Here is a 21589-nt window from a genome sequence, read left to right as displayed (position 1 = left end):
GTTGAAAATATGTACTTACATATTTTTATACCCTTGCAGAGGGTATTATAATTTTGGTCAAAAGTGTGCAACGCAGTGAAGGAGACATCTCCGACCCTATAAAGTATATATATTCTTGATCAGGATCACCTCCTGAGTTGATATAGCCATGTCCGTCTGTCCGTCTGTCCGTCTGTCCGTCTGTCTGTCCGTCTGTCCGTCTGTCCGTCTGTTTGTTTCTACGCAAACTAGTCTCTCAGTTTTAAAGCTATCGAATTGAAACTTTGCACACACCCTTCTTTCCTTTGCACGCAGTATATAAGTCGGCCGAGATCGGCCGACTATATCTTATAGCTGCCATATAACTGATTGATCGGAAATGCCATAACTTTGCTGTTTGTAAAGTTAGGAAGTTGGGATTTTCTATGCGTGTTATATTTGGCCAATCAATACGACCTACTAAATTTCATAAGGATCGGCCGACTATATCCTATAGCTGCCATATAACTGATTGATCGGAAATGCCATAACATTGGTGTTTGTAAAGTTAGGAAGTTGGAATTTTCTATGGGTTTTATATTTGGCCAATTAATCCGACCTACCAAATTTCATAAGGATCGGCCGACTATATCCTATAGCTGCCATATAACTGATTGATCGGAATTGCCATAACTTTGGTGTTTGTGAAGTAAGGAAGTTGGGATTTTCTATGGGTTTTATATTTGGCCTATCAATCCGACCTACCAAATTTCATAAGGATCGGCCGACTATATCCTATAGCTGCCATATAACTGAACGATTGGAAATGCCATAACTTTGGTGTTTTTAAAGTTAGGAAGTTTGGATTTTTTATGAGTATTAAGAATGCATTATATGAATAATTTTGGAGAATATAATTTACAGAATATTCTGCAAGGGTATATTAACTTCGGCTCCGCCCGAAGTTAGCTTTCCTTTCTTGTTTTATAATGAATTCCCCTTTGCCTTGGAATGGAAGCTATAAGCCTTTACAATGACGCATTGAGACGAAATGGCCGATCTAGCTCCATTTAATTCAATTTTCAAATTGTGCATTCGCGGTAAATTAAGCCAACGAACGTGTCTTCACACCATCTGTCCAAACCCTTCGGAAACTTTAAACCGACCATCTGGTAGATGTAATTTCTTATTTAGACTATTGTTTCTGTAAACTGATAATAAACCATGTTGTTAATTTTTATCTAGAATAGACCTAAGTAAATATCCTTGTAACCCCAATTCATGTACAGTTGCGAAAAAAATAATAGCACCACTACATCGCACTGCTTTCACTGTAAAATAAGTTAGTTTGCTGTTATTGTTTTGTTTTTTTAATTATTTTTTTTTTAAGGTTTAGTATTGTTGTAGTCTAAAACAAAGTTTCCGTTTTTTTTTTTAGTTTTTTACCAACAAGTTAGAAAAACAGCGTAAAAAAATAGCACCACTTACAAGTTACTTAGAGAAAATCTTATATTTCGCCCAACAGCCTTAATAGAAAGTACCTGCTGATAAGATTGGACTATTTTTTACCTATTTTGTTTAAAAAAAAATCAAAAACAGCACTGCGGAAAAGCGTAAACTTCTTAAAAAATTGATTTTAGAAGGAAATTCTTACACAAATGTTGGTCGATTGGTAGGATGCTCCAATAAAATGATTAGGAACGCCATAAATCATAAGAAAAAATCCAAAACACGTGGAAGAAAACGATATGTAACACTTTGACATGCCAAAATGTTGATTCATAAGAGTAAGAAGGATCCTTTCAAGTCTGCTACTGAGCTTAAAATGGATCCTAAAATGAATGCGACAGATGAAACAATTCGCAAGTGTCTCAGACAACATAACTTAAAAGCCTGCAGTCCCAGAAAGGTTAACACTTTTAAATGCCAGGCATATTGCTAAGCGCATAAAGTTTGCCAAGAACATGTTAATTGGCTACTTTAAAAATGGAGGAATATCTTATGGTCAGATGAGAGTAAGTTCGTTCTGATGTTAGAAAAGGATCTCGATCGTACGTCAGGCGTCCCAAAAACTCTTATTTTATGTCGCAGTGCACCACAAAGACCATAAAACATGGAGGGAGTAGTCCAATACATTGGATTAAAACCATACTGGATCAGGACGTGTACGCAAATATTTTGGACACGATTACGCTACCCTTTGCAGAGTACGAAATGACACTCGTATGGGTTTTCCAACAAGATAATGACCCCAAACATACCAGCAGAAAGGCAAAGGATTGGTTCGGAAGAAACTCTGTCAATGTGTTGAAGTGGCCTGCGCAGTCGCCTGACCTTAATCCAATAGAGTATCTGTGGTCCGATGTCAAGAAGGCAGTTGCTGCATCCAAGCCAACCACCGTAATATCACTTTGAAAAGTAGTGGAGGAGTCTTGGACTCATATTCCCACTAAACGGTGCCAGTACCTGGTTGACGTTGTGAGGCTGTTATTGCCAATAATGGATGTATAACTAAATAGTAAATAAAGAATCTACACTTTATTTGGATATATAAATATAGAAAACTCATGAATTTTTTACTAACTAGTCGTTGTTATAGTTTTAAATCTATTTTTGAAAAGTGGTGCTATTATTTTTTCGTCAAATTTCTTTAGTTTCAATAAAATATCTAACATATCTTAAGAAATTAAATTTTTTTTTTACATTTCCCGTTGGTTTATTGTATTTCGATTTCAAAATGGTATTAAACGTTTTCATAGTGTAAAAAGTATAGGTACAGTGACCGTTTTAACATAGCTTGAGTAGCTGGTGATATTATTTTTTTCATAGCTGTATATAAGCCCGGATTCACTTCTCCGCAGCACAATTTGTTCTGTACTTGTTGCGACGACTTTTGCAAATGTGCTGTACTTGCGGCGCGCAAAAAAATATTTTCAGCTAACAGATTTCGGAAGAAATCCGACAATTGGGACTCCAATTTGAACCGGTATTATCGATCAACGAAATTTGGTAGAAATTTGAACCATATATTTTGCTCAAATAAAATTTCCTATTGATCCTGCTTCATGAATCACAAGTGTGATTTAAAAAAAAATTGAATTAGCTTGGCGATTAATTTGTTAACAAAAAAATAATAATATTGTTGGTCAACTAGGCTACCAAACTATTTTTGCTGTCTTCAACTATTGATAGTCAGCATAAAATTAGTCTTTAACGGTCAACAAGGCGACCAAAGACGGTAAAAACCAACAACTTTAGGTATGCGATCAACTTGGCGATTAAACCTTCTAAACCTCTACGTTGGTTCTGATCAACCAGGCGATTTGAACCAGACCAGATTCCTCTGATCGATCTGTTTAAAGCTAGGTTACATATTTACAACCCATCGGAATGGGTCGAGGCTCATAACAAAATACCTCTAAAACGGATTATACAAGAAAAGTTAAAATGGCACCGAACAGCTACATCAGTTGTAAAATGAAGAGATATCAGTAGGATTGCAAATTCAGAATGTCATTCGGAATTATAGAAATGACTCAGTGCTGACAACTTTTTAAAAAAAGCTGTTTTTAACTGGAGAGAAAGAAAAAAAGCTGAAAATAATCCGAAAACAGCGCATACAATTTTTTTTTTGTTTTTAATCTTTTTTAATTTTGTTATTTATAACATATTTAGCAAGTCAGCTAATTCGTCGCGACTATCATTAGTTTCGCTATCGTACGACATGTTTGTTCAGATCTTGCAGTAGCTGCAAGTCAGTGTCATCGCTGCGAAGTCATGCCTTGCATTCGTCGCTTTTCAACCAAACATTACTGCACTTTTGCTCATACTTTTTGTGCAAAGACATTAGAATATATATAGATTAAATTGGTCTTTGCTTTGGGCATTGTGTAATACGTGTAGATCACCACTTACGCGTTTTATATTGTGATGGTAGTTTAACGTAAAAAAGTATTGGCAAATATCGACAGGAACATATGATAATGTTGCCACTTCTGTACACATTTGGTACATTTGTACGAAAACTGGTAGGTGTTACCGCGTTAGTACACTTTTTATCCACAGCTTCATAAAAATTGTATTTATACCCGTTACTCGTAGAGTAAAAGGGTATATTGTATTCGTGCAAAAGTATGTAACAGGTAGAAGGAAGCGTTTCCGACCCTATAAAGTATATATATTCTTGTTCAGGATCACTAGCCGAGTCGATCTAGCCATGTCCGTCTGTCTGTCCGTCCGTATGAACGCTGAGATCTCGGAAACTATAAAAGCCAGAAGATTGGCATTTTGCATGTAGATTTTAGGAGTTCCTACGCAGCGCAAGTTTGTTTCAAAATGGTGCCACGCCCCCTCTGACGCCCACAACCCACAAGCTGTGGGCACAGTTTTGATGATATTATGAAAATTTTTATTGATTAAATTTTTTTATGAATTAAAGTTTTTATTAAAGCCTAGAGATATTATCAACTACCTTAGCAAGACAAGTCTGCCGCTGTACAAAGAAATTAAAAAAACAATACCATTTAAATTTAACAGTTGTGTTTTTTTTTTTTTTTAATTTACTGATAATTATTTGCTAATTTAAAGTTCATAGCATCATAGAAGTGCGCGTTTAACTGCTTGTCAACAAACCCAGCTGATTGACAGTATGACCGCAGCACGCTTAAATTTGATGAACTCTCGAAATTTTGGTCACACTGGAAAGATTACGCGAGCATAATCGTTTGGCGATCTGAGTACTAGGCTTAATAAATAAAATTGATCTACATTTTTGTCTTAAGCGCACGTCCTCGGTCCTAAATTATCTGTCCTTATTTAGTACAGCCTAGTACTCAGATCGACAAACGAGTTCGCGAGCGTGAAAACTTTAATCTTTCCAGTGTGTCTGCATTTTCAAGAGTTCATCAGAATTAAGCGTACCACGGTCGTACTGTCAATCTGGGTTTGTTGAGAAGCAGTAAATATTCAAAAATGGTATTTGCGGGAAGCCTTTCAAAGATATTATCAACTACCTTGACAAGATTATTAAAAAAAACAATACAATTTAAATTTAACAGTTTTTTTTTAATTTACTGATAATTATTTGCTAATTTAAAGTTCATAGCTGCACTTAGTTCTAACAGACGATTTTTCTAATTTTTTTGTTGTGTTTTTTTGTACATTTTTGACCTAAGAAACACCCCAAAAGATTAACACCCTCACAAGAAAACACCTGCAACACGGTTGTCACTTCAAAAATTTTTTATGAGCCCAAAAAAAGATTAAAAATGAGCCAATTTGAATAAAAAAGAGCCAAATTTTTATTTAAATTTTTATAAATTATTTTCGCACACTTTGAGACACCACAATTACCGCCAAATTTAGAAGCACATGTTAAAGTTACCATATCGATACACTTGTTTAGAGCTACCATACCAGCGGAACAATTTAGTTTCGATCCGGCACTTTTGGGTTTCAGACATTAATCACTTTTAAAATTGCAAAAAATAAATGCATTAATAAAAAAATTAATAATTTTTTTTAAAGTTTAAAATATGTTTTATCGCTATTAGCAAAAAAGAGCAAAATTCAATAAAAATGGGCCAAGGAGCCAACGCGAAAAAAAAACCAGATTTGGCTCAAAAGCAGGCAACCGTGCCTGCAAATGACTTTCGCGGGTTTTTTTTATATTTTCCCTCTACTTTTAGGATGTTCAGTGCGAAGCGCACGCCAAAAGATTACATTTTTTATTCTTTTCGCTAGGGTTCACCCAGAGTTAATTTCAGCAGACTGGCAATGATACCGAGGTGAAAAAAAAGTCTGACGAAAAGTGGACACCAGCTGTTTGCCTCTTGATCTCTCTTATGACTGGCGTACAGTTTTCGTCGATCTGAGGCTATCGTTTTCGTGTATGTAATAAACATATGTATATTCTATATGCACAAATAATTATAATTATAATAATAATATAATTATAAAACAAAAATTACAATTAGTATACTTTTACAGAGCGTATTATAATTTCAGCCAAAACTTTCAACGCAGTGAAGGGCAAATTTCCCACCTTATAAAGCATACATATTCTTGATCAGCATAACTAGGAGTGTTTATGCATGTCCGTTTGTCCATCCGTCCCTTTTAAGTAAATTAGTTGATCAGTTTTAAAGATATTTGCAAAATTTCAAAAAGTCTAATTTCCTCTGCCGGTTTATATGTCAAATAGCTCCCTTCGGAACAAATGGGAAAAGAAAAATGAAATTATAATTTTGTTGTTCCTAACTTTTAGCAAAATAAAAAAACACTTTTTAGCAGTTTCAGAAATAGAGTTTTAGTTTATTAAAATCGACTATTTCATATGCTTAACATAAACTATTATAAACCGAGATATAGGAATTTTTAACGATTTTCGGTTTTACTTTTATAGAAGTCGTGCGACTATGTCATATAGCTGTAACTAAAAGCATTTATCGGAAAATTGTAAGCATCGATATCGAAATAGAGAATATTAAATATTTTGTAACAGCTGAATGGGTAAATATCTCTATCTTTATACCTACACACATATATATATATATATGTATATATATTCGCACTAAAAATTATAAGTTTTTAACAAAAGTCACGGTTTTGTTTTAAAAATCACGCTGATTTAAAATTACTGTTATGCCCACTTCCCATAGAGTCCATCCGTTCGAAACGGTTGGGATTTTGACAAATGTGAAACTCCGATTCCCACAGAGCACATTCACCATCCGATAACAGCTGATCTGAACAGCTTTGGATAATCATTCTACCCTGTTGCATTTTGCACAACATCTGAAATGAGTACAACAGCGCTATACTTGGTAACAGGCTCCAAGTGACCTTCGCGAACAACTAAAACAGGTAATATGTCTGCAAGTTTTTTGCAGCCTGCAGAAAAAATAAGAACGGCTACATATATCCCAATATTGTATAAGTGGTAACAAATCATGTTCATTAAATTATCCCGGCTCCAGTTTTGAAAATTATCTAAATCGGATTGTAAGTGTAAATGGCAAGAAATCCTTATACTACAGGCATAATTTAACATGCGTGCATAAGTATGCGTTGAATGGTCTAAATTATAATAAGTTAAAAAAATAAGGCAAATAAATCGTCTGTTGTCTGATATGTGGTTGCCCTCATGTCATGTCATCATGTCATTCCTTCATGTTCAAGCGAAAACGAGGAAGAATAAGAATTACACTTACGCATGGTTAACAATGTTATAAAAGGTCCTGCGAGTCTCGGCTTAACTAATTATTATAACACTGAGCATTAGGCACTATAGATCTTGTCTGAGCGCTTAAATATCAAGCAAAAATAGATTAAAAGCCGGAATTTTGTTATATTTCTTTTAATGTAAGGTCTTTAGTTTTCTTGATTGTTAAGTCTTTGCAAAGCCTAGGTGATTTATTGGAGATTGACGGATATTACCTCGCAACAAAGGAATAAAATTACACGAATAACACATGAATTGAATAACGTATTAAAGCAACACTAGTGCAGATGCCAGCTAAAAGGCTGCTCAAAAAGTGCGGAAGTATGGCCTTGAAAATAGATTAGATGGCCTTTTTTTTCTTTTTCAATATTTTAGTGCTCTAATCGGTATCTGATGAGGAATCATTAAATAAGTCTTTCTCTACATCTTTATTTAAAATAAGACTGATGTAAAGTGTGATGTAAATGATATTTTCGCAAATCTTTATTTCTGGCCTCGAGAGCGTCTTCTGACATCATACCTATCATACCTACATATACCAAAGACCAATAGAGATTATATTGGTCTTTGCCTATACCTATCGGAAGGACATTTATTTATTATTTCTGCAGCATGCATTACAATTTTATGGACAGATGTAGGCATGTAAAACCATGGACACAAGTCCACAAATATTATTGCGGTCTGCAATGCATAATGTTGAAAAGCTTCTGTATCAATTTCATATCCACACGCTAAGGTGGGTAAGATTACGCTGAATCGATAAATTAATACAGAGCTTACTCCGGCAGCCTTTTTTGGTTCCTTGAAAAATCTTCTGGCTGTGTTACCGTTATTAGTATTACCAGAACCAGGCTTGGGAACATCAACCAATATGCCTATTTCCTTTATTCTAACATCTACAGCTGCTTTTACCGCACTGCGAATTTTCCATTTTTTAAGAATAGTTCTATAGCTAATATGTGAAGTGCAATCATGAAAACAAATACAAGCGTGTAGACCTGATAAGCCATATTAATACAGGTTTTAATTGCTCGGGAAATTTTGTATATCAATAAGATCGCTCATTTTTTTGGTGTTGTTCCACATATTCCACACACTCGGGATGATGATTCTGCCAGAACACTGAACTTTTTAATCTATCATGGTCATATGAAACTTATGATGTACTTCATATTTTTCCAGTCTCGTTGGCTGCATTTCGGCTATTTGACTTTTAAATTTGTTCACTTCATCACGTACAAAATCTTATGTTTCTTTAAGACAACCCAATTTTACTGGCCTGCAATAACGTGTGGATGAAGGTTTCATAGTTTTACAGAGTATTGTTGAACTATTTGTAGTATTACCAAGCACACCGAAAACATATGTTAATCGACCATACAAGCATTTGTGTCGTTAAAGTTTTGACGATATTTTGCAAGGCCACTACTCCCATCACAGCCCCGTTTGTATATTGCAGTTATCGTAGGAATATTGTTATTCTCTGCTGCTGGAAAATCTTTGGCATGTGCGGTATATAATCTGGTAACTTTGTGATTAACCAAGCTTTGTAAGGGTACCTCGAATGAATGATCAGTGATGTTTAGACCACTAGGATATCACTTTTTTTCAGACAGTAGAACAGCGTACGTCGGAAATATATTTGCATTCCGCTTTTTGGTACCACTTTGCCTTCTTTGTGTAACCACCATCAACATATAAAGCTAAGGCTTCCTCTGCTGTGTACTTAATCGGTTGGTTATCAGCTGATTGAGTAGCTAATATCATTTTTTTTGGGCAAACTTTCATCAGAGTTTAATCATCTTAGCTGCACTTCGCTTGCCAGAATTATACAAACTAGTACTAGCCGCAGATACGAGCTCTTCCCACGAAATAGCTTTAACGATGTCCGAAACTTTTTTTTTGCCAGTAAAAGTAAGTTCGGGTCGTCCAGCATTTGATTTTAGGTCCACCAATATATGCTTATAATTTAACCATTCTTTGTTGCTTACCTTAAAATTCTTACGTATACGATGGTTCTCCTGCCATTTTGATGCCAATTTATTGGTAAAATTTTATATTTTCTCAGTTACTTTTCACGCATTCACTATCGTTATATATATTTCTGTCTATAATATTGTTTTAGACGTATGTCTGCAGAGCAAAAAATTTGTTGGGAGCATCATCAAAATAGCACTGAGACTGACAATGAGGCTAAAAAAATATATATTTAGGTAATTTTCGTATATAGGCGGCTCATGTTGGACAAATTCACAGCGCAAAACATTGATTAATTTTTATAAAAAGCATTGATATCAAACCCAGTCGAACCTCAAAAGTTCTGGTCTACGAAAGTTTAGTTTGTTAGTAAACATTATATCTCTTACAATTTTGGGACGAACACAGTTTTAGGTCACAAACCACTTATTTTGTAGTTAATTACATACCTTATTCCATATTTAATAGCAAAAAATTGAATTGCAATGAATTAAATCAAATTATTTGTAAATTTTAGCAAGTGGTCAAAATTGGCGGGAGAGCGGTTAGCGTCAGCTGTTGAAGCTTTACAGCTGTGCGAATATTGAGTGGAAAGCGAAATGAAAGGTTTTTTGGAATATTGGATATATTAGTTTTCGATTACAAAACATTTTTGGCGCCAATAAATAAGTTAAAACTTGAATTAATCGCTGCTAAATCAGTCATTTCTTCTACAGTGCACTGCGGACGACAGTAGTGGCGATTCGGAGTTTTATGCCGTTTTCCGACCGAGATCCATCCACCATCCGTTGAACGGATTGTCCATAAGGTTTTGCCGTTCCGAAAATTCCCAGTTAGTTCCCCATCCAAATTTGACTGACTTTTTTATGCGATAGATAGGCGATGTTTTTTCGGTGCAACTCTGAGTTTTTCTTCTTCACATAACACAATAACGACTGGTAATTTTAAATGCTGTTTATAATTAATTAATCACTGCTCCATCCGTCTGGCAGCATTAAGAGTTGCTCCACTCTGTTACTCAAAACATGGAGCAGAGCACCTTGAAGAACGAGAGTATGTCCCCAGACTTATGTATATGTGTGGCTTGCAATTACTAACAAAATTTATTTATTCCAAAGTAACAGTTGTTTTTTTTTGTTTACTAAAATTTATTTGCTGATTTAAAGTTCATAGCTGCACTTAGATCTAAACTAATGCTTTTAAGAATCGCAAAGAGTCAGTAGTAGAAATAGTATGGTATAGTCTATTATAGTAACTTCACAGAACTTTACAAGGTTTATGTATATCATAGTTAGATCTACAATGATTTAAAGTAAAAGGAATAAAGTTCCTGGTAATTATATTAGGCACAGAGAAGTTTAGCCGACCCAGTAACTCGGGACTCTCCACATGAATAAGTTTATGAATAAAAGTAGTGCCAAGCTTCGTTCTACGGTTTAATAAGGATGGTAGCTTAATTAGAAGAAGTGTTCTAGAGTAGGTTGGTAAAATAAGGCTTGTATTCCGGCTAAGGCCCCGTAGAGCAAATAATAAAAAGTTCTTTTGCACAGACTCTATCCGGTCTATATGTAAACCATACTGTAAACCATATAGTGGGTTCACCCTAAAAAATGTAATTTCTATACACTTAGCGCTATTTAAATCCAAATGATTTTCACAACACCATGTTTGAAAAGCATTTAGGTCCGATTGTAAGTCAGAATTGCTGAAAATTTCCTTATATTGCATGCATAACTTAACGTCATCTGGGTACATGCGGACACGCGATTTTGTCAAGACTAGAGGGAGATCGTTTATAAATAAAGTAAAAAGAAGTGGGACAAGGTGGCTTCCTTGTGGGACGCCTAAAGTAAATCGGATCAAATTAGAGAACGAGTATTTAAAGAGGATCAAATTAGAGATAGAGTATTTAAAGAGGACTCGTTGAGTCCTACCACAAAGATAACTTAAGATCCATGTTAGATGATCACATGGAAAACCTAATAAGTCTAGCTTAAATACAAGTCTAGCTTATCAAAGACGTTAGCTCCAAAAGGTTTGTCGTCGTAGATCTTCGCCTTATAAATCGATGTTGACATGGATATATAATTGATCTACAAAGATATTGAACTTAACTGTATATTACAGGTGCAAGCCAGGATGAGGTGAACATTTTATGCGGAATGTGGTTCTGTGTGAATAGTCTTTACGAAAAATTATACTCAACGTTTCACAACTCTAAGATATCGATAGTAGTTTTTTTTTTATTATGTTCCCTATCTAGTGCTGATAGCCGGCAATGTAATTTTGATTAAATTTTGGTGCGCTAAATAAACAATAGCTGTAGTTCTACCTGAACATTTTATTTGCATTAGAGAAATTATCCGGAGAGTCATTCCCTAATGCTTAATACCTGTTTCCTTGCCTTCGCATATGTATACCAAAGCTTGTCGGGATACTGCTGGAATGTGTACCTGGCCAAATAAGTTTTCTAGTGTACACACGTAAATTTTGATCAAATTTTATTCGAGTGCTATTACAGTATTTCTTGTAGACGAATAAAATCTATTCTGTAATAAATCGATAGTCTATTAAACTGGTTGTATGGGAAATAACAGCCAAAATGTAATATTCCATTTAAAGATAGGCGCAAATCTAACTATTTATATGCCTGTGGTCACACAGTGTATTGTGTTGTTGGTCTCAGAGAGGGGCGGGAGCATAAAAGAAGTTACAAGGGGTGAGTGACACAAAAGTTGTAAGTTAGGGGTTGGTTATGAGCGCGGTATTCGGTGTGTTCTGTGGCATCGCGGGTAACAAGATTGAGTGAGAGAGGAAATACTTTAATTTTGCTTATAAAAAACTATTTTCGTTGAAAAGTTTTTTAAATGTAAGTAAGTTTACCAGAACCGTGAAAATCTTCCAAGTGTACGCATTTATGTATTATGAATAGGCATACCCATTACACCCATGTGTGGCTATCACTCCCATAAACATGCGTATGTATACCAAATGCACTTTCGGTCTTTTTTATATATTGCAGAGAATCTTCTAAGGGAATGAACTACAAATATTTTATAAACTGACATGGTGATTTAAATAATGTGGCCAAACAAGGAAATTATATAGTTAAAAGTTAAACAGCATATTGACATGTCTGCAGCACACATAAACACGGAATTTAGTGGGTTCAATAGAGTGAGTTCAAATTCTACATCCAGTTCCATCTCATCATTTAATTTCTTATCGGCTTCCGTGTCATCGAGCTCCTCCTCATTGGGCGAAAGTATTATTACCCCGGGCGAAAGTATTGCACCGCGCGAAAGTGTCAGCAGCTGTTCATTGACCACCAAATTTGTTCCCCTTAAAAAAAAGGACAAGAGTGCTATTGAAATGTCAGCACAAGTGACACCAAAAATCTTGACCAATATTAATCCGAAGGAGTCAATTCACAAGTCGAACACCGTACATCAACTCGAAATGATTGAACAACCAAAAGTGAATGCGGCGTCTTTACCTCTATCCGACGATCCGCGAACATTGCAACTGGCGTTGGAACTATCTTTGGTCGGATTTAATGACAATCAAACTTGTTATGCGCAACCTGCTCAAGCCCCACCATTATCTTTAATCGCACAAAGTCACTTCGAGATAGGCGCTATTAACGGAGTGCCCGCGTTCTCCAAAACAGATAACACCCTGCCACCTCCATCGGCATCGAGTTGCCTTTTATTACCCGTTGCCGGGACCGTCAGCTTAGAAGATCGATCAAAAAAGTCGCAAAACATGACCGAATGTGTTCCAGTCCCCAGTTCAGAACATGTTGCCGAAATAGTCGGTAGACAGGGTAAGTATAATCGATAACAAGCGGGATCCAGAAATGCATTATACTTGGCACGTTCTTTGAGAATTGAGTTTAGTTTTTAACTTAGTCTATATCATAAAGCTACCATTGGAACATTCGGGAAAAAGGGAAATAAAATTATAACTTCGTTGTTTCCAACATATATCCTTTTATTCAGAGATATATTTTTTTATTTAGAGATTTTATAAAAATCGGACGACTGTATCATACAGATGCCATTGGTAAAAAAAGGGAGTTATAATTTCGTTATATATATGTTTGCTTCCTTTCTTGTTTTTTTAAGGACTACTATTTTTCTAAAAAGTTTTCGTAAAAACGGACAGATGGACTTGGATAGATCGACTCGGCTGGTGATGCTGATCAAGAATATACATGCTTTATAGTATAGTATAAATATGGTATAAAATATGCTTACGATGACAACGCTAAAATTAGGACACCAATTAAGAGCTGCAGAATTTGCTTAGATTTTAGGGAAATTAATTATACAATTTTAAAAATACATTTTTCATTTAATAAAATCAAAGGACTTATAATAAGTTGACATTTAAGCAATCAAAAAATGTTTTATAAATTCGACAAAAAGAGATGTGTACGTATTAAGGAACTGCCACAAGATTTTAACTTAATGCAGCGGTTTGGAGTCGACTTATATTTTAAAAAATGGGTCAAATAAAATACACTTTTTTTATTTTTGGAATTGGATTATTTTTATTTGTAATTTTTTAATAAGTTGTGCTCTAGGCTCAAATTTTAAAAGCAAGTTTGGGGAACGGCTTGCAGGTTGTGAATCTCATAGCCGCAAATAATAATAATAAAACAATTATTATGAGAAGAAATGTATTAATTTTATATACTTGTTTCCGCTCTTAGGTTGCAAGATCAAAGCTTTGAGAGCCAAAACCAACACTTATATTAAAACACCAGTTCGAGGAGAGGAACCGGTATTCGTAGTGACTGGTCGAAAGGAAGATGTAAACAAGGCCAAACGGGAAATACTGTCCGCTGCTGACCACTTTAGCTTAATACGTGCATCACGCAAGCCAATAGGCGACGGTCAGAGTAGCGGCATAGTAGGAATTGCAAGTTGTTCTGGAGGTGGTGCAGTTCCCCGCATGCAGTCCGGTCCTCCATGTATGCCTGGACAGGTAACCATACAGGTACGTGTACCCTATCGGGTAGTTGGACTTGTTGTTGGGCCCAAAGGTGCTACGATTAAACACATTCAACAAGAAACTCAAACCTACATTGTGACACCTTCGCGCGAAAAGGAACCAATTTTTGAAGTTTCTGGCTTGCCCGAAAACGTAGATACTGCACGAAAGCAGATAGAAGCTCACATTGCCCTTCGAACTGGGGCTGGATCTGGAAATGGTGACGCCAATACTATGCAAGGTAGTGAATCGGTTGAGACGAATGAGTTCGCGCCCCTCCCTACAATAAATTCATTAACCCAAATACTAAATGATGATTTAAACTCAGAAATTTTGTCGTCTATATACAAAAATGGAATTCCATCTGCACAAGATTATGCAAATAATTCAATAAAGATAGCTGGAAATGGTAGCAATCCAGTAAAGCCCATGCAAGGGCATCATACTGGCAACTATTTTCCAAAAACCGAATTCTCTGACATGGAAATGGTAGGAACTTTAACACCAACAGGAATATCCGATAAACACCTTCCCGGAAATGAAGTTTCCATGCCCTTGGCAAAAGCTAATGTTGTATTTCGTAATACATCTAGTAAAGCATTAACCTTCTGTCCTCCCACATCAACATCCGCATCGATTCATTCCAACTCTAATGCAAATATTTTAACAAGATCTTGTTCATCTGCTTCCTCAACAACTTCAACAAAAAGTACCAGTAATAGCGCCAACACACCTCCAGAAATATTGAATATATGGAAAAATATAAGTGATTCAATTGACGTGGATGAGGGTATTGGGGATTCGCCTAGTATTTGGAATCAACCTGCAAATATTATACCCACTGCTCACTGCTCCCCCACAATCTCAATTAGTCCCACGGACTCGGTCTTAGGCCTGGGCGAACATTCTACAAATCAAAAAAATCTGCACCACACAAAAGAACCGACTATATGTAACAACCAGCAAAAACCACAAGCCATTCAATTGCAATCCAACCCGGACAAATATTTGATTCATCGCGAATGTTTTGTTTGTAATGAAAATAATGTTACCACAGCTTTGGTCCCATGTGGTCATAATATGTTTTGCATGGAGTGCGCAAATCAAATATGCATTTCTATGGAAGCAGTTTGCCCGGTTTGCCATTCTATTGTTTACCATGCAATGCGCATTTTAGGATAATTCTAATTTTATTACTTTTGTAAGTCATTGATTATGTTTAACAAATTTTAATTCGTTGGTTTTGTAGTTTGTTAATATTTTTTGTTTGTCGCTTTCGTGAAGTGCTTTAAAATGTAGCTATATTTTAGTTTCTTCAAAATGGTTTGACCTGAAATATTTTTATTTTACACTGGTTTTTTACGGTGCAGCGGCTGCATGTGCAGCATTCTAGCCATTTGGTCTTCGAGTCTGTAAGTCTTAACCGCTGCATCGTTTAAAATTAAATCAGCTTTATATTTATATTATAGCTCAAACAAAAATTTGATTAAATTAGGAAACTAATTGTGTACTAAGATTTGTTAAGTTAAAAATCGTTTTGACTCTATTTGAGGTATTGACTTCTTGATATTATGAACGTTTATTTTTGCTACTTCTACAGTTAAACTTAAAAATTTTTGGTTTAATTTGTGTTGAAAAATATACCTAATTATAGTTAATTTCTTCTGCCGCCGGCATTTAAAAATTGGTCGGTCGACTAGTAGAAGAGATTTAATTTTGATATAATTTTTAACAATGGGGTTGACAAAAAGTATTTCTAGTCAAAACATAAAAATTCAGCTTATGACACCCAATAGTTGTGCGTGAGGACAAGAACAAATGTAATGGTATTTGTTTTAACAACAAAATATTATGTTTGGGCTGCGGTCAAGGATTGCTAAACTAAGTTTTATCGAGTTTTCAATTGATATACATGACAGCATCTTTAAAATGATAACTTACTCGAAAAAGCATTTTACCAAAAAAAAGGTGATGAAAGTTTCAACAGTGTTTCTTATGTTAAATGTGTCAATTAAAATGCGCATATATTCTTCTCTGCTCCAGTTAAAAAGCACATCAAACACGTTCCTATAAAAAACCCATGTGACATATTATTTCCTAGCAGAGAGTATTTTAATTTTGGTATAACGCAGTGTAGAAGACAATTCCGTCAGTTTGTATGCTTAATACCGTTTGCGGGCTCATTTTAAAAGTCTTTAAAATATCGTTTTTTTTTGTCTACACTGATAATGTTAAAAACCTTTGCTGATCAGACAGTACCCTATTGATTCCCTAGGAACGATATATTTTATTAATTTGTTTGTTTTTCGAACAAGTTATATTGTATAATGCTGTAGGAGAGGTAGCACACACCTACTTTTTTCAGAAAAGGGCTTTCTTGGCCGTAATTTTGGATTGCTTATTATTTTAAATGGGTTTCAATAAAAAGGTACTTAAAATGCAAATGGAAGAATGGAATGTCTTTTGTTTGTGCTTTTAGATTTCTTAAAAAATTTGTACAACTTTCTTATAGCTAAAGGACATAAAGGATGCATAGCTTTGCATAGAGTTTATAATCTTTTAGCATAATTATAAAAAAAATGCATATAGAAAATGTTCAAAATGTTGTCCCCAAAGGAACCTACAGATAGATTTCATTTTTTTTTTATTTGACAAGGTTATTTTGTTAAAAAGGCTATCTTTATGGAACTTTTATTAGGAGCAGTTCAGTTAAACCACTTTAGGCCTGCATCCTGAGTTTTTCCCAAATCAGATGACTATGTCCTAAGTCTGCCATACTGACCGTACAGTTCTACATATTTAGCTTGCTATTTCTTTCGTTCTTGTATTTTTTAAAACTCAAATTAAATTTCATCAGTTATATTTATTTTGTAATAGTAATGACGTCCTAAAAGTCTTGAAACAATTTGCTAAAAATTGGAATCCACAATCAATAACTCAAAAGTCATAAAAAGTAAAAAGTCTTAAAATTTGTGTACCCTTGTAAAGGGAATTAAAATTTTGCTAAGAAATCTCAAGAGTTTTTAGTTTCGTAAATTTTGTTCGGTCTTGTCGGTTGAAATTCCACTAAGCAACAACCTGCTAAAAAATAAAGTTATGCTGGTTGTTTTATGTATAATTTTGCAAAAGAGTTTAATATATATCCTTATCTAAAACTATACGATTTTATCGACACTTGGTTTGCCTTTTTTTTTTGTTTACAAACAAAGGCCTTAAACGGTTACTCGACAAAATAATGACGGCAGAGTTCAAACACTTAATTCAATTCAAACAGCTACATTTTTCGACTATTTTACAAATTTACTGTTATTATTTAGAAGTGAAGGAAAGAAAATGTAATTACCGTATTCTTTATATTCGTATTTGGTTTGATATTTGTAAAGAAAATTGTACATCAGATATGAATAAAGCTACAGAAAACAGTTTGGTTTTATGTTTTCATATATCTTTAATTTAAAACTAAAACGTATTTTTTTGCTGATTGTAGGTTAAAATGTTTCTCATTAGTTAAGGCACAGAAAAAAATTATGCTTTAGATTTTCATATATCTAAAATTTAAAAAAGTAGTTTTTGTCCATTACCCATTTAATGAATATTTTTAAATCTCATTTTTGAAATTTAAAAGTACTATTCTTATTTCTTTTTAATTGAAGTCTTTGATTTTTTTTTCGTTTATTTTTTTTCGAAATTATACCGATATTCAAAACATAGATTCACAAACTATAGATCGAATAATGCTGCGCATATTCGCTAACCCTTTTTAAAAAAAAATTTCAGATTTTGTAGACCACAAAACAAAAAGAACCTAAAATTCAATGTTTATTAATTATTATTTGTTTTTTAACCCACTACTCATAGAGTTAGAGGATATATTGTATTCTTTGAAAAGTACGTAACAGAAAGAAGGAAGCGTTTCAGACCCCATTAAGTATACATTAATAAACGAGTCGGTCTGACCATACCCATCTGTCTGTCCGTATATAAACTTCGGCACCACTCTTTTAAAATCTCCGGACAAGAGAAGCGAGATTTGTAACCAGTTTAAGGTCGATTTCATGTCACCTCCAATTTGAATTCAGTTCTTTGTGGCAGATTTACCAGTTTTTCAAAAAGTTATTCCGAATGAATGGCAATAACAATTTTGTAAATTTTAAAAATAATACTAAAATTATAAAATAAATAAAATTAAAAATTCAATATGCAAGTCATATATTTCGATAATTAATAAATGTAGCCAACCAAAACTTTTATTAACTTTGTGATTCAGTTACCTATAAATTGCAAAAAAAAATTTACAACATTTTGTAAATATATCAACAAATTAAATTAAAACAGTTTTTTTTAGAGTTTTCAAGAAAATTTTTTCATTGACCCTTTTTTTAGTTTAAGCTGCTGCCAATGGCTTATAGCAGTTAACCTTTTGGTCTTGAACTTTAGTCACTTGCTTTTAAAATAAAAGAATCATCATATAAAATAATCATTACGCAATCTTTTTTTTAAGTTAATAATTCAGACTTTAGTTAATCAAATTTAACTCTTGCTTTGATTGTTCATAATAATCTAGAAAAATTTTCAAAGACACATTTTTTATTTAGATCCCTAGGGAAAATTAGCAAACGAAATTTCTCATTTAATAAATAATAACAATCGTAATTCAAAATATATTGGATCTTATAAGTAAATGTTATAACACTTATTCTCTAAAAAATAAAAATTGACTGATAAAATAGCATTAATATTAAGATCGGCACGAAACATATATTATATCAATAAAGGCAGATAAAAATAGTTATATTTATTAAAAAATACGATGTATGACCCACATGTGACAACTACCTTAATAAAGCTTACGATTAATGTGAATAAAAAGACTTATACATTTATAGTCAATCATATTTAATATTTATAATACAATGTAAATGCGCAGAATGTTAGAAAACCGAAAATATTGTAGTTCTGTTCAAAATTGAATGTTTTATAATACCAATTATTTTACATCTGTGTTTGTAATATGTCCCAAGAGTATATTAATCAATCTAGTCCGATTAATTGTAATAGAGGCTTATATATTTTTAAATGTATATAATTTTAAACTAAAATCTGTAAGGTCAAAAATTCAAACGAGTGAGACTAAATAAAGGTTATTATTGCGCAAAATAAACATTTTACATTACATAAACTATTACTAGAGCAATTTAATTTCATACAAGAATTATAAAAAAATGAGCATTTATATATATACTATAATAATATATGTATATGTATATTATATATATAATAATGTATATTATATATATAATAATGTATATTATATATATAATAATATACATAACTAAGCCCTAACAAATATTCTTTGTAAGGTAGCATTAATATTTCAAGGAATTCAATGCGTTCTCATATGTACGAAGAATCAGTATTTCAAAATAAAAAATATCTAAGATATATTAATGAGTAATAATAGATTACCAGTTTGTTTAAACAAAATATAAAAAAAGATCTAGGGTGCTTGGTTAGACTTATAATAAACTGGAAACGTAAATGGTTGATGATAGAGCAAATTCTTAAATAATATTTTCAGCAGATAACCAATTACCGTTGTGGAAACAAAATAATGATTGCAATGTACTTAAATTCCAATGATAAATTATGAGTACAGTGGTTGTAAAGGCTAAGAAAATGTGAACGTGTAAATCAGCCCAACAGCAATTTCAATTTATAATAAACATTTTACAAAGCTTAATGACCTGAAAAGGAAATAAGAAATATTTTGAATTTATTATTTGATTCTTAATGTTATTAATTTATTTATAGCTAAAGCTAAAGTTCCAATTATAGATTTTATTCCATTTCCAGAGAAAATAAAATAGAAGAAATCTCACAACAAATTTTGACAGAAATAGAAAAATGATTGTTCCTATGTTGTGTTTAAACACCATAAAAAAGTTTAAACAAATATTACATTTTCTATTTAGTTCTTTACGAAACACACGTACATTTCTTGTAGGCTCAAGAACATTTTGATTGTATCTTCAATAAGAATTATTTCTAAGAAATAATTTACATACATATGTACATACGTACATACATACAGAACGGGAGAAATTATTTTTTTACAAAGTTTGTAATGTTTTACATTTAACTTATTATTATTGGCCGCTAATGTATTTACAACGAATATTTTACAAATGCGATTGAGAAAAAAAAAACAATAAATGCAGAACAGAAATATAAGAAAACGGTGAATAAGTAAATGAATGTATATGTCTATATAAATATATTTATTTATATAATTTAATAAAAATACAAAAACATATAGTTTTAAAGTAAGCTCCCCAATACCATAAATAATATTAACAATAGTAAAATATCCGTATTGTGTTCGACAGAAAATATAATATCTTAAAAGTACATTTCATATATCGACTTTAATCGGCATACTCTTTTTACTGATTAGTACTCACATTTAAAAGCCGACTTGAAAGCCGAGGCCCTTAAATTTATATAAGAAATATTTATGCAAATATAATTATATACATACAGTAATGTATCACTAAATGGTTATATAATAAATTTTTCGCAGATAAATAGGTGCATTTTCTTATAAGTGTTTAGTATATTTTTTTAAAAGAAATTTTCATCGTCGTAAATCTGTAACCGGTTTTTTGTGGTTCGATACAGTTTTTAAGATTCAACTGGTTTTCGAATGAGTGTCTTAGGTCATTTTTGGGAATGTCCTTCAGAATGCTGGTTAGCAGCAATTGATTGCGATTTATGCCAATATGGCACGGGGCCAGATCACAATCACAATGAAAAACTTGTAGTTTTGACAACCCCAGCTTTCAATCTCGCTTGCAAGGTAAGTACTATCACCGGATCTGCTCACCTTTAATGGCAATGTTATGGTCAATGCTATAAAGATGACAGCTGTGCAGTGTTCGGTTTTTCGTACGAAACAAAAAAATTGCTTGAGTTCGGAAGTGCGTAATAACCTTACCACTTCCACTATTTGGAAACGGAGTAATCATCAACATCTTTTTACACTTATTGAAGAAAGTATTTTGCGAGTTCAAATGTTTCGATCATGCAACAGAGTTAATATCCGAAATCAGAATCGGGAAATCACATCCAAAGCTTCTAATTGCCACTAACATCTGGGATTTGGCAGTACCCCAAAAATTCGTGGAGGTTGACGCATTTTAGAAACAAGTAATACGAAGCATGTGTATCGCTTCATAATTTAAACTGACTGTAGAGCGAAGTAGACACAGGTTTTAATAAAAGCTTCAACGTAGATCCATTGATAGCGCGGAAGCTCCACTCTCCTCTCTACTTGCATAGAAAAAAGAGTATACCGCCGAGCTTTATACTGACATTGCTGACACCGTTGACATGTTTTATATTTTAACATTCACGTAGGTGACCGGCTCCAAT

The 21589-nt window shown here is 33.4% G+C and overlaps 1 protein-coding gene across 6 annotated transcripts; it reads left to right on the top strand.

Annotated features, from left to right (window-relative positions):
* The first annotated feature begins 11400 nt into the window (after positions 1-11400).
* On the top strand, positions 11401-18351 carry LOC108041513 (RNA-binding protein MEX3B). Of its 6 annotated transcripts, none has more exons than XM_017119446.2 (3): positions 11401-11879; positions 12183-12986; positions 13288-13390. In XM_017119446.2, exons 2-3 carry the CDS (start codon positions 12293-12295, stop codon positions 13302-13304), a joined length of 711 nt encoding a protein of 236 aa, XP_016974935.1. In that variant the 5' UTR covers positions 11401-11879; positions 12183-12292; the 3' UTR covers positions 13305-13390. The 6 variants fall into 6 exon arrangements, with proteins under 6 accessions (XP_016974935.1, XP_016974931.1, XP_016974932.1 ...); XM_017119442.2 differs by lacking the exon at positions 13288-13390 and adding an exon at positions 13878-18351 and having other exon boundaries at positions 11402-11460; XM_017119443.2 differs by lacking the exon at positions 13288-13390 and adding an exon at positions 13878-18351 and having other exon boundaries at positions 11402-11643.
* The last annotated feature ends 3238 nt before the right edge of the window (positions 18352-21589 follow it).

This window comes from Drosophila rhopaloa, unplaced genomic scaffold, assembly GCF_018152115.1.
Source record: "Drosophila rhopaloa isolate 14029-0021.01 unplaced genomic scaffold, ASM1815211v1 contig_203, whole genome shotgun sequence".
In the NCBI taxonomy this organism is placed as follows: domain Eukaryota; kingdom Metazoa; phylum Arthropoda; class Insecta; order Diptera; family Drosophilidae; genus Drosophila; species Drosophila rhopaloa.
Note: the sequence above shows the minus strand (reverse complement) of the source record. Positions and strands in the feature narration are given on the sequence as shown.